Genomic DNA, 14,435 nt, shown 5'->3' on the forward strand with positions numbered 1-14,435 from the left:
ACCAGACAAATCCTCAGCTAATACTTAGCAAGTTTAGCTGTTAGTGTGTTCAAGGCTTTGACCCAGTGCAAGTTCTTATATTGCTTTATTTACTTGGTCATTCTTCCTGTACTATTTTCCAGTGCTCATTTAAAATGAATATCTGAGCATATAAAATATTATTATTTACAGGATAAAACAAAATTCAGTCATACCAATAAACAAAAGGCAAACTTTGTTCTCTCATTCCATTAACATTTGTTCATCTTCAATCAAACCTTTATTCAAACATCTTTTTTTTTTTCTCTCTTAATCATCATTGATCAATGATCATTGATCATTGGGTCTCAATACTTTCAGAGCCCTGATGTAAACCAGATCACACTGGGCACTTGAAAGGTATTAGGGAAACTGTGTCGTCTAATTTCATGAGGGACAAGAACTTTTCAGAAATGAAGGACACGGCACTACAGACCTAAAGACCGCACTACAAAATAAAGAAACTGAAGCAGATTTAATAGCAGAGCAATATCTGGTGCAGATTACAAACCAATAACCATCAGTAAGCTTGTCTAAAATTGACAGTGCGCATACCTACATACCAAAAATAACATGTTGTGATCCTCTAGTACAAGCATTGGAGGATCAACGCTTTTATTCAATTATTCAATTATATTTATTCAATTATTCAATTATAAATTGAATGAAGCCAATTTATTCCAATATTTATACTTAAGTTGTTTGTATTTAATTCACTTCAGAATCTTTTTTATCGTAAAGCCTAATGGTTTAAATAATTTGCATTAGCACTGAAAATAAACAAAATTGTTTCATGATAATGATTGTAGCTAAATTGTTTAACCATCTAAATCCTTTAACCATCTTTAATACTTGTAAGGCCAGACCTGCATACATTTTAGGATGCGACACTTCTGTTTACGCATTTCTAGGCCTCTGTTCCTTTCTCCCCTGAAACTGGCATTAACCCTCCCTGGCATTTTGAATTGGTTTTCCCCCTCTCCAACGAGTCAGTCTGCTACAGGACTGTATGACAAGTGTCTGCAATAGCTTATTTTACACATTACTTCTGCTTTTCTGAAACAGGTCAGACGCAGGTCAATCGTGGATTGTTCATGGTTTAGAAGGATACAGTGGTTAAAAGAAAACCCTCCTTAGAAATGCAATACCTTAAGTAAATCCTCTAAATATTAATCAATTCATCTGAGCAGTGGAGAATCTTGGAAGTTTTGGGACTGCACACTTGTACAGAAAGTTTGCTTTGAAACTGCAGTTTGCTGGAAACTATTGCTTTTTGCCCATTGATCAATCGGAGGTTGAAAACAGACATCAAATTACTAAAAAAAAAGGTTGGAAGTCACATTCACAATAATTGAAAGAAATGGAAAGGACTTCCATCAAAGAAATGTAGAAAAAAAAATCAGCCAGTTTTATACATGCCAATTTATTGAGAGTTAAGATCAAGTACGACTGTTTTAATACCATATGTAGAATGGTGTTTTCAGTGTAAAGAATAACTGATGTAATACTATATATAGTATTTCCGGTTTTGGTTATGTATGACTGATGTAATACCACATAGGGTATGGGGTTTTCAGTGTTAAGAATAACTAATGTAGTTATACATACACACACACACACACACACACACATATATATATATATATATATATATATATATATATATATATATATATATATATATATGTTTGTTTGTTTATTTTTTTTCTTCCTATATATAGTATTTTCAGTATTGGTTAAGTATGACATGTATGAGATTAAGTATAATGTTTTCAGAGCAGGCTTGACCTGTGGTTGAGTCATCGATAGGAAGTTACATATTAAATATACCTTGATGCATATCAACTGGTGGACGTATGCAGCACACAGCTTTAAGTTTAGCTAAGGCCTGCCTTGGGGAAAAAAGCTTGAGGCCCCTTCGCTCCAGCTAACAGCTTCCAGGCTTTTTAGGGCTTACTGATGACATGCCTTTCTGCTCTTTGTCGGCACAGCCAGCAGTGAACTAGTGAACTCACCTGCCTTTTGAAAGTGCCTGTGGGAAACAAGAAAACCCCAGCAAGACTCAGTACTGGCACTTAGCTTTCTACTTGGTATGTGGAAAACACTCAGAAGTCAGAGGACAGTACCTGAGCACCAACATATAAAATAATATGGAAGGGGGAAGAAAAATGTATTGACCTTGTCATTTCTAGCAGGGTACATTTCTGTGTGGCAGTGGGTTCTTTTGAGCAGCGGAACAGGTTGATAGGTCAGCCTTGGATCTGGGTGGGGACATAACCCAGCCTTATAGAAGCTGATAAATGTACATACTTTCTTTTTCTGTACATGTACAGACAAGATTTAGCAGACAAGCTTTCTGGGTTGTGAACAGTTAATCTTATCCTATATAATACAGTGTATCACCATGTTTTAGTTTGCTCTATTCCTTCAGCATTTAATATATTATTATAATTAACACTGTAAATACATAAAATAACATGAAATTTAAATGAGCAACCATTCTGCTCTTAACATCAGTGATTTTGTTGGTGTTCAGACCATGTAATTTCATGTGTAATTTCAGCCACCTAGTGGAAGAAAATATTTCAGCCAGGCAAGAAATCAATAAAAGCCATACACTTCAATGATATGGAGACAAATAAACCCACTCAACCTCATTATAAGTGAAAATACTTTCACTGGAAACATTTATTATCTGTTATAAGATAATACAATTCAATATAATGTGAGCATACAGATATTTGCATAATTCTGATGATCTGAAAAATGTGTAAATTGAAAACCGCATACACCCAACCTTAGTGTTACATTTCACTGCTGGCCATTGTTAAGAAACAAATAAGGAAACCCACAGACCTCTGGCTATATGACAAGACACAAAAGAAAAACAGATGAATCAACTGAGGTTGACACCTTTCAAAAGCATCTTCTGATGCATATCATGTGACTTTAGGTAAACAATCAACCCAAAGGCAGGATTTCCTCTTCACTTGACTTCATCATCGGCAAATATCACATAAGTGAAATGTTAAATGTGCAGCTGAAACTTAAATATCAAATGAATAAAATTCTGGATTAATCACTTACCAGTTAGAAAATGAACTGGTAAATTGTTGTTTCTCAGCAGCTAGCTAATTGAGTTAATGCTTTTAACACAGATGAAGATCATCTCACTGTCACCCTCTGGATTATTTAAAACATTGCAACTTGCAATCATCTAAGCAGCCATTTTGTAAGGTGAATTCAACCTTACTAACAAGAAAGGAAACAAATACAACAATACTAGCAACTTGATTAAGTGACTATATGAGAAAATGGTGCAAGGCACTACGTTAGCAGAGATGCTTGAGGTTATTTGGGGAAGGACCCACCCACACTCACACAAGAGGGTGAAGGAATATGTATGACTTGCAAGGAAAAGGCACAGTGCTTCACATGAAGCTTATAGTAGTGTCCAAACATAAAGAAGACTTAGCCTGCTAGCCAATAAGCATCATATCACAATCCCATAATCCCTCAGAACATTAAAGTGCAACGTGATCTACGGTGGTGACTTATGAACAGTGAATCAGCAGTTTCCTTAGCCATGTCTTATGACAGGTGCATATATCACCTTTGCCAAGTATAGCTATGATAGTGATATTCTAAATATGTACAAACACAATGCCACTAAAATAAGTGCTAGTGTTCATTAAACATGCAACCCACTGGTGTTGGTTCTACTCTTTATAATCATAGCTTGTCTGTTGTAGTTTTTGTTACTATGAGCTCACATGTTGCATCTTTCAAAGCCTCAAGTGCACTTGTCATCCTATTGCCGTTGGCTACCCCTACCTACCTCTGGACTGGTTCATAGAATGACACTGCACTCTGATGTTGTAACATCACAGTTACAAAAACAATGATCACAGAGTTGTGGTTGGCTCAAGTAGTACACTTCAAACAATTCAACTGCAGCTTTACTGTACCTTTAAAGTTGCTTCTCCAACATGAATACCTTGTCAGCGCTAGAGACTGATCACAAGGGCTGTAAGCAGCACGTTTAAGAAAATCACCCGCTTCTTTTATTGATTTCCATTTGTGAGCTACTTATAGGGAGTACATCTCCCCCAAAAGCCATAAAAATCATTATATGATATTTGAGAAATAATCACTTTGATCTCACACTACAACATGTAAGATCTCAGAATTGCAGTATATTTGGGTAACTTGGATGACTAAAGATTAAACACTTGACAAAAGGCACTGAAACCAGTGACCCATATGAAATATATGCTGCAAATAAAGGATCCAATGAAAGGAGTATGTGGCTAGTGTGGATATTTGATCCTGCAGAATGCTCCTTAAGCCAGAGATCAAATGTGCTGCATGTTAACCTCACTATGTTCAAACACTTTCTGCTCCACAGGCATGATTAGGATCAAGTCTGCTTAGTGTTTGGACCTTCACAGTGACTACAGTGCGAGCGGTGTGTGTGTGTGGCATCAAAAGCACCGTGATAAATGACGGAGACGCGTCCGAAATCCAGAACGAGTAAAAAAAAAAAAAAAAAAAAAAAAAAAAGGATAAAGCCCATAGTGCACACTCCAGATTTATCCAGGTCAATTAAACACATCGCTTGTCCTCCAGTTGTAAATGAATCAATGGTACTGCAAAGCAACATAATGACACTAAAGGCAAAACTGAGAGGGAAGCGTTACACCAGAGATTCACCTGTTGGCAATAAACTTCGCATAAGATCACAGCCCTGATGAAATGACAGCAGCACTGGGAGAACAGTCTTTGTCCTCAAGCTGTCCTTCCTGAGTTGACGACTGCATTAGCTGTATTAGCCACAAGGGGGCACTGCTCTGCTGCAGTGTTTTTAGATTCATAGGACCCGCGGTTGGAAGCAGAGCAACACCACTCTCTGTCTCTGGATTGTCACACAATTGAAATTTCATGATCAGGTGATTCTGATTTAAGGAGAATAAATGAAGTTTAGCTCTCTCAGTATGTTTTGGTCGAAGAGCTCTCTTTGGCCGGACGTCCAACGTAGGGCAGACGTCTCCAAGTACCTGGTCAATGCAGGTTTGAAATGCACTAAGCCTTACCCTTCCAATCAGTCCTGGAATAGGGAGTGCAGCGTTTATCTAAGTGAGCAGAAGGCTGCGGCATCGAGATTATCCACAGTGTGTTGAGCCCCTTACGGCCTCTTCTGCAGGTCACTTGGTTTCCCTCCACGAGCCTTACGTCTGAGCATGCCTCTAACTCTCCATCATGTGCTCTGTGAGACTGGCCGTGGAGAGACACACCAGCCGCTCATTCACAGGTGATCAGCTGTGAATTTAGAGACTGGCATCTCACTGCAGCATGGTAGAGAGTGCAAGTATGTGAGAGAGCAAGAGAGGAACAAGAGAAAGAGAAAGAGACGAGGGGGGAGCGGGGGAGGAAGGAAATGCAGGGCTGGTTGTCATTCACTGTTCCAGCTGAGTGACCTCGATGACCGGCGGGGAGCTGCTAATATTCGGCCCACACCAGCATGCTGAGGAGCCACGGGAAGCCTGCTCACAGCTGCTGAGAGAGAGAGAGAGAGAATCATGCACACAGACAACACCTGACAATTGTGCAGTGCCCTCAGCATGACACAAGACAAGGGTGGAAATAGCACACACCTTGTGTCAGGAGGGCCTCTGGATATATTAGCACACATGCTGAGTTAGAAGAAAAAACATGAAGACTAGGCCTCCTTAATCACAAAGTGATGCACTGAAGGCAACCTTACAGACAGAAAGGAAGTAGACAGAACAAGAGAGATGGAGAGAGCAGTAGTCAAGTTGGACCACAACTACTGAGGTCTTTAAACAGGCTACTGCAACACTAAAAGACATCTGGGAATGTATCGCTGGGAGTATTTCACACACACAACTGCTGGAGCAGGCAGGACGGCACATATATCTGTACGGGAGTGGGAAGACATGAGGTGAACACAACATGGCAATACCTGGCGCTACTGGGTTACAGGTCAGACTGGCTCTGCCCGGCTGAAGGAAGGCAAAAACAGAAGGGTGGGACAGATCACATGCATCATTTAATCTTAGCATTAGCTTCGCTGGCAGGTGAAATAAGGACTGGCACAATCAGTTACAACATTCTGGAAAAATGAAGTCCAATTGTCGTAAAGTCAGTCAAGCCGGAGAACTGCTGACTCAGTGGGGATTAGACTTGCTATAAAGAAAAGGAATGATGTTTCCTGAGCTGTCAGATTCTGTGGAAAAACATAGACCCTGCCACAAAAAAAAATGGCACTGATGACTAGAGGGATGCTAACTCAATATAACCCCCCCCTCCCCCCCCCACTTCCGATGCCATCCACGAGAATGCTTTCACATGGAATAAGATTTGGAACAGAAGTACAATCAGTCAGTCATGCTATAGAGCTGCATAAAATGGCGACTACCCAAAGTGAACGATCCTAGATCAATAAAGCCCACATTTTATGGTGACGTCTCAGCCCTTTCTCAAAAAAGCACAGTATTCTGTCGGTTTATAGTAACCTGCCTTTTTGACCCAAGGATGACAGATGAACAATGACTATAGAGTTTGGCACCATACAGCACGTAACCTGCCTAACTTATTACCATTGGTTCAAAAACACTCCAAAGACATAAACTCACAAGCATTAGATAAATTGAATTAGACCAGTGAGTGTGTGTGTGTGTGTCTCTCAGTAAAGCTTTTAACATAATGTGTGTGGATGCTAAGTGACTTGGCCCTGCAGTTTGAAGGCTAGGGGGTGTCAGTAGGCAGAGGTTTTGAGGGCACTGGGTAATTCTCTGCAGGGATGGGCAGTGTGTGCACTGTGTGGCCGCAGTGGAACAGAGGCTGCAGATAAAGCAGCCTGAGAAACAGACCCATGCTTTATACCAGGACTACAGTGTGGAGGCTTTCAGACTGGGGAAACCTGTATATGTGAAAGATTATGGCTCTAGGTGTGGATTGTGTGGGTGTGTTGGAGGCATACCTGTTCTCCTCTGTCATTTCCTGGTCTGCCTCTGCAGTGGAGTTGTCCACCTCACCATCTGCATCCACGCTGCCTTCACTGCCCTGAGCAGACAGCCTGCACGGACTCTCTGAAGTCAGAGCTTCACCGCTGAAACCCCACACGCAGGTACACACACGCACGCACAAACGCATGTACGCGCACGCACAAATATGCACACAGACACCGACAATAAACTTTGTTTAGCACTGAGAACACCAGGTAATGAGCAAAACAGAACCCGCATTACTCAGATCGTACAGCAGGGTTGTGGTGAGAGGGAGCCATACTTGATCCTCTTCTCAAGCTGCTGTATGTACAGCTCCTTCTCTTCCAGGCTCTTCCTTATGGAGCCGAGCTCCCTCTGCTTCTCCAAGAGCTCCTTCTGCAGACGATAGTTGCTCTCCTCGAGGGTCTCACAGAATGCCTAGGACATATGGGTGGGGGCAGTAAGAGACAGAAAAAACCCCCCCAACACCGACCGCAAAAAAAAAAAAAAAAGAAAGATACAAAGAAAGACAATTTAGCAAAAAGGCAGACAGACAGACAGACACAGAAAAGAAGAGATGAGTGTGAAGAGTTGGTGCTTCCATATTTGCTCGATCTGTCAGCTCTGGAGGTCCACAGGACAGAGGGCACGCTTCAGACAGTTAACTACGTTACTGACAGCCAGTTATGCTAATGTTCTGCCTAACATTCAGCTCTCCAGTTCACTGCTCCAGCACATCGGCCTGTTCCAAACATCTCTCAGGACCATGGAAAGCAACAAATAAGTGGAAAGCTAGCTAGGCGATTTTTGTGTTTGGCTATGGGTGTGCGCTTAGAGTTGCTCAGCCCTGGTGCTTTCTTACCCGACTTTCCTCCAGACTATCGAAAGGTCCTGGTGGATCGTCCAGACAAAGGAACTCTCGCACTGCAACACTGTACAAACAAACACACTCACGAATCACTACTCATATCTGTTCTTATGAAACATGGCAGGAGGTTTCTGTAAATCTCTCTGTACTATGACACCATAACTGAGTTGGAAAGTGAGCATGGGGGTGTCTATTAAATAATTCAACTGGCTTCTGGAACAGGATACTATTCATCAATGACTTCCTTATTCTCCAAATAGACTTCTTGCTTGCAAAGCTTATGATATCACAGTGGGTTTTATGACATTCCATAATGTAGTGAAGTCTGTCCACCTATCTCCCCATGACAGGTTGTCATGTATGTGGTATGGTGTAGCTGTGAGCCCTAATGGTTCCCTCAGAGTATGGCGTGTGCGCATGTGTGTGTGTGTGTTTCAGTGTTCGACCCTACTCCAGAGGGTTTCTGAACAAGGTGATCAGGGGTGGTGTAAGACTAATCTCAGGATAATTTGCAGCATGTGCATATCTATGTGTATGTGTGTATGTATATGTATGCGTGTGTGCATGCATGACCTGGTCATCTGGTTCCTGATAAACATTCCTTATTCTGTAGTCCTGCCAAGATATTGTATGCCACGTGTGATAAATGCATCTAATAAATGCACATGTGACAAATGGACCCGATAACACAAAAGTACGCTTTTCTTTTTGAAGAGGTGAACATGTTTGAGCAGGTCGTCCTAGTAAGACGGGGAAGGGGTCAGGGTTGTGCTCCCAAAGCCAGCCAAACGTGCTCACCAGTTGGCAATGTCTTTATGAGCCACCAGGTTCTGTAGAAAGGCCTGCAGTCCGAGCTGTCTGTCCTCCAGGAAATCTGTGTTGTAGTTATCCTTAAACCAGCGCTTGGGTGGAAGAGAGAGCCGGAACCCAGGAAACATCTCCTTCAACTGGGGGGAAATGTCCCACACAGACAGAGACGGACAGACAGACAGACTTTATCTGTTGTACCTGATGCAACTGCACTCTCATCATCTACTGGACACCCACTGAGAATTCAACAATGATCACACAGAGAGAACAGGATAGAAGCCTTTCAGTATATGGATGTGAGCTAAAAATTAAATCACAGTATATTCACAGATCATTACAAAAATCTTTGCAAGTTGTTCATTACATGGTGAACAACAACAAATTGTTCATTACATAGAAGTGGCTTAAGCCATAATTCGGTTAAGCACGTCCCTTTAAATAGGGCTTTAAAAGGCTTACACATAACTAACACTTCAGGGATACTAAAGTAGTTATGTTGCAATGCAATTCTGTATTAATGAGAAAATAAGAAAGACAAAATGTCTGAAAACATGAATGTTAAAATCATATGGTAATATATACCGCCCAACCTGAGAGTGGGATATTGTAAAACAAATCAGGAGGTGAAACCAGCTGAACTGGCTGTGCCATGACACAGCGTAATTAGAGCAGCACTGTCTCTGACACACCGCTGACGTGCTCCTCACAGAGAGCAGGCCATTCCTTCACCCTCAGGCACATAATGCCCGATCATCCCTTCCTCTCCTCCACACGACCTGCAGAAAAACAGCATGGCACCTCCAGCCGGCTGGTCTACTTATTCGGGCAGACTGGTTGGTGGTGTTTTGGGCGGGGACTAGCACATCCAAGTACCTTTTTAGTGTTGTACTACCAGATGTAAATGATTCTGCAATTCAGTAATATACAACTTTAATCCTCATTTCTAAAACGTTGTTACCACCGACTGTGGTAATAAGGACAGCGACAAAATGAGAGCTGGCAAGAGACCCTCAAGCGTTTTTTCCATCCGTCTTCACTGAGCATAAGAAGAAATAAACTGCTTCCTTAGCAGTTCAGGCTCTTCTATTGTGGTTTGTGAGGGGCCTGCACAGCTGCTGTGGTGCAGGTAGACAGCTTCTCTTGAGAAATAAGTTCCCATGTAGGAAAGAGGCATGCAGCAAATGATTTCAAATGACTGTAAAAGGGCATTCCCTGCCTCCACACACACACGCACATTAAGTGAACTTAAAATACACACAGAAACTACAAATACAAGACTAGCGCATAACACACATTTCAAAATACACAATGAAGCCACATAAATATGATATATTACAGCATAAGTAAGACAAGCTGAGTGAACAAACATAAATCACACATATCCAGCCCAACCACTCACAACCATATGCACACATTGCAGGAACTGTGTGGCCTTGTGTTTTTCCTCTGACAGTTAAATCACTTCTTCCTCTGCAGAAAACTCTCTTCCTCTCTCATTTGGCTTTGGGTCAAAGAATAAAAACGCATTTTCATTAAGAGAGAGAAAAGATATTTGCTGTTATAGCGCTGAGTGGTGGTGAGGGGTAAGAAATGGGTACAGTAATCACCACATGGAGGGAAGTGATTGGGTACTTATGACATCAAACCCCCAGAGATGGTGCCTGCAGCCCTGTGGGATGAGATGGTCACCAGGGACTGACCTTGTCGTTGAGTCTGGAAAAGTCTGTGTAGCGGCGAAACACCACCCAGCTCTCCTCATGAGTCTTCCTCACCAGAATCTTATACACCTGCAACCACACACCCTTTATGAATATTCATTACAATATCAAACACACTGATCCCTGATCAAACTATGGTGCAGCCATAACACCGTGTCTGGTGACTACTAGGGCAAAGAAGAACAAATTTACTAGAAAAGCACCGATTTCTGTGAAACCTCCTAAAATGGGTGAAGAGCCAACAATAAGGCCAGAAACTAACAAGGAACAGCATGGCCCACAAAACTACCAGCAGGAACGAATCGCAAATTCTAGTCTTCAATAAGCCAAGAGTAGGGCTTTTGTCCTATATTTACACTGTTCGTCTTATATGAAATCAGTTTTCATCTAATACAGGAATGCAAGCATGAGGGAATATAGGTAGGCAGGCAGGATACTGCAATGTGGCGTGTTTGCCAGTGTGCGGAACGGGTGCAGTGCGTAAGAACAAACAGCTGGACACTGGGTGAGGGAGCAGAGGATTCAGGAAAAGAAAAACACAGCTGCAGCCAGTCATACTTCGCTCCTCTTGAGAGATATGATCTCAGTGTCACTATGGAGGCATTTGTAATAATGAATTAAAGGAAGAAGCATTAAGGAACTGAGAAAATGCCTTCCAAATGCCTTGGAAGAATTACTTATAGCATACTTTGGTGAATATATTCAATTACATATTCATAACTCACACAATATAACTTAGGATGTGGCATTTTCCCAACTGTTTGTGTATATGTGGTTGTACAAGACTACTCTGAATGTCATTACTAAGATTCAGTTTCTGACTTTCCAAATGCCAACATTTGGAAGATGTAAAAAGAGACTGCTGGCCCACTAATGAGGCAGAATGTGCGATATTCTTCCACTATATAAACATCCTCAACACTCCCTGATGTTCATACTCTTCCCCTACACGGGGAGCCTTGCTTCACGTTCAGGGCAGGTGCTCCTGAGCAGCTGCTTGAGTGGAAAGGTGTCTACATGCCTCAGCTCACATCAGTAATCACATCGGTTTGTGGTATGATTTACACTGAGCCCCACATGCCCACTCAACAGCATATGCACACACCCTGAATCCATAGTGGACATGCAGGATGGGATGGTACAACCCAGATGCACTGTATAAACTCAGGACTTTTTTCCTCTGCAGCTTACAGTATGCTAGGAAACATGCTACCCAGCCACTACTATCCTCTACCTGACAGAGCAGATGACAAAAGAGGTCTGGCAAACAACATGCTGACATCAGCCTACAGTCGAAATGAATAAACAAAAAAATGTCTTCTGACTCATGGCTGAGTCAGGAAACCATCCTCAGTTAGACACAGACCTGGGTGAAATGCTAACATGACATTTCAGCGGCCCTGCCTTCAGTTGCCTGTAAGGCCTTTCTTTTAAACACATAATGGTACTAAAAGGTGTCTCACTGCTTCACTGGGAAAGAAGAGAAGAAATAATCCAAAAACAGCACAAAAGAGGCTTAGATTAGTGATGCAAGCAGTGAGAGGAAGCCTTTCCTTAACTAACCCAACACCATCACTTCATGACTGTCAATTCTGCATCTCCAGTTGGCCCTTTTTTGCTGCAACCCAATATCTGAACTGAGACAGGAACAGTGCAAGAGAATATTTAGTGACAAACAATAAATGGTCAGATTGCACTGAGTTTTATTTGAGACTAATTGGACTGTAAACACACAAATTCCAGAAACTGTAAACACTAGCTAACTAAGCCATCATGAGGTCGCAAAAGTAGTATGATTAGCATGATTTACCCAGAGCTTTTTAATGATTAGGGGACATTGGAGAACAATCCAAATATGTTCCCTTAGCAGTTCCAAGGAGTGGCTTATTTTGGAACATTTCCCAAAAGATTTAGATCCTGAGAGCTTTTCACTCACCGTAAACTTTGCTCTCTCTTCCATGACCTCGTAGCCTAGTACAGTTGGGGTTATGGGCCTCTCCTCCCAGTCGTGCGTTTGGGGTGGCGTGTCTGGCTGCAGGCAGCTGGAGTACTCCACTGTAAGGCCCAGCCCGTTCACCCTGGCCCGAGTCATGGGGCTCTGGCAGGGAGGAGTAAAGCAGCTGCTGTCGGAGCCAGACGTCCCGCTGCCATTCGCATACCTTTCTGAACTCTTCTCCTTCAAGGTGCCTTTAGTCGAGGAGGACTCAGAGCTGCTGGACATGCTGCCCAGACTTGAGGCACGCTGGGGCCGTCTGGGACTGGCAGCCCCTGACAGAGCCCTCTCCATGGGCACAGGCACTGGCACAAAGGGTGTGGCCATCCACCCGGCTGTCTCCCCTCTTCCTGGACAGTGGGATTCTTGATTGCACCTCTGCTGTTACTTCCTGTCTCTTAGAAGTAAGCCTAACTGAACAGCGAGTCACCATACACGGAGGAACACTGGGCTTCTGCACCAAGCTGTCCACAACAAAAACAAAGGGCTAGATTTAGATCACTTAGTTATATCCAGGTTAATGGCATTGTTAAGATAAAATCTGCTCATGTGGATCATGTTAGGTTTACAAACACAATTTATTTTCTCTAATGATGCTGTAATAATGAAGATAGCAGTAGAACACAGTGCTCTGAAATTTCTACCAGCTACCAACATTAATTAAATGATGCTTCCTTTCAGACAAGTGGCCCAACTGGAACAGCCGACAGCACAGATAATCTATTACAAATAATGAGTCTCATTTCCAAGACAAATCTTCTGAGGTTTGTAGTCTACTAACTAGCAAAGTCTGAATTCTTGCAGGGTCAGGTTTACCACACTGCTGAGCATACAAATCTCCAATACTACACATGACAAGTACTACTATCATAAAAACAAAATCACGGTGAAGATCCCCAAAACGAGCCACACTGACTGGTTTTCACCCTATAATAAACACACGTATGTCACATCATTATCTGGCTACAAGACTAGTTCTATCGATTTTATAGGTTTTCGCTGCTATCACAAGCTCCTTGTCTTGAATGTTGACAACACAGATAATATTGGATGGTGGTGTAACACGAAGTGCCTTAATCGTAGCTAGCGTTAGATAACGCATCTAAATTTAAAAGCGACAAACGTCAACTACCTTGTCTGAATATCCAGTAGCCTTCGTCCTTTGCTAGGACGTAGCTATCTATGTTCAATTGTGTTAGCTAGCTAGTAAACAAGTTAATTACCAGCCATTTGGCCAGTACTGGAAAGAAAAATAAGACAGGCGCGTGAGCTAGCGCTAACCTAGCTAAGTAAGCCCGCTACTTACCAACGCGTTGCTAAATTCACCAGATGAAGTAGTTAGTTACCTATCTAGCTAACTAACTAACGTTTACGCCATTGTGTGAAATAACGGAAAGTACTTTTAAGTAGCTGTACAACAGCGAAATATTAGATGGTCTTCAACTTTGTGGAAACGAGCTTGCCAACGGTGGGAAAGCAGCCCGCTCTAGCTAACTAGCTAGCTAGCTAGATGGGACAGCACAGTACCAAGCTAGCTAGCGGCTAAGCTAACTGAGTAAGCGACTACCCTCAGGTATCCAAATGGCTACGCTTATTAAACTAGCTTAAATAAACTGTTACCCACCAGCAGTTCGACAACAGATATCTCAGACCCCTGTTTCGAAGACAACAAGATAGTTCTCTTTCACTCGAAAGCGCTTTTGTTCAAAGCTGTCACATCAAGTCAAAAATCTCCCCATAGCAACCTGGAGAATTCATTACGGCTGTGGTGAGACGTTCGGAGGATGTCGGAGCCTAGCTACGTCAGCTCAGTGGCGCCCCTGCTGGAGATGTGTCTTATAACAGCGACGTCAACTACGATCGCAGCGTCCTTTGGAGTTGTAATTTTAAGAAGACATGATGAAATTACATCTAAAACACGGATAATTAAATATTTAACCAATTGAACAAAATATCAATACGCTTAAAAGTGTTCAAAAATAAATATTGTTTAATAAACAGGGTAGCAATTTACCTAT

At 42.2% G+C, this 14,435-nt stretch overlaps 1 protein-coding gene across 5 annotated transcripts; it reads right to left on the reverse strand.

Moving 5' to 3' along the window:
• Positions 1-2,671: 2,671 nt before the first annotated feature.
• snx16 (sorting nexin 16) lies at positions 2,672-14,208 on the reverse strand. Of its 5 annotated transcripts, none has more exons than XM_027013319.2 (9): positions 14,042-14,208; positions 12,361-12,881; positions 10,407-10,493; positions 8,695-8,843; positions 7,891-7,960; positions 7,330-7,466; positions 7,022-7,150; positions 6,002-6,041; positions 5,489-5,571 (listed from the first exon to the last, which is right to left on the reverse strand). In XM_027013319.2, the coding sequence occupies exons 2-8, from the start codon at positions 12,742-12,744 to the stop codon at positions 6,023-6,025; spliced, it is 975 nt and encodes a 324-aa protein (XP_026869120.2). In that variant the 5' UTR covers positions 12,745-12,881; positions 14,042-14,208; the 3' UTR covers positions 5,489-5,571; positions 6,002-6,022. The 5 variants fall into 5 exon arrangements, with proteins under 5 accessions (XP_026869119.2, XP_026869118.2, XP_026869120.2 ...); XM_027013320.2 differs by having other exon boundaries at positions 5,515-5,574; XM_027013318.2 differs by lacking the exon at positions 6,002-6,041 and having other exon boundaries at positions 2,672-5,571.
• Between the last annotated feature and the right edge of the window lie 227 nt (positions 14,209-14,435).

The sequence above is a fragment of the Electrophorus electricus genome, chromosome 10 (genome assembly GCF_013358815.1).
Source record: "Electrophorus electricus isolate fEleEle1 chromosome 10, fEleEle1.pri, whole genome shotgun sequence".
Classification (NCBI taxonomy): Eukaryota; Metazoa; Chordata; class Actinopteri; order Gymnotiformes; family Gymnotidae; genus Electrophorus; species Electrophorus electricus.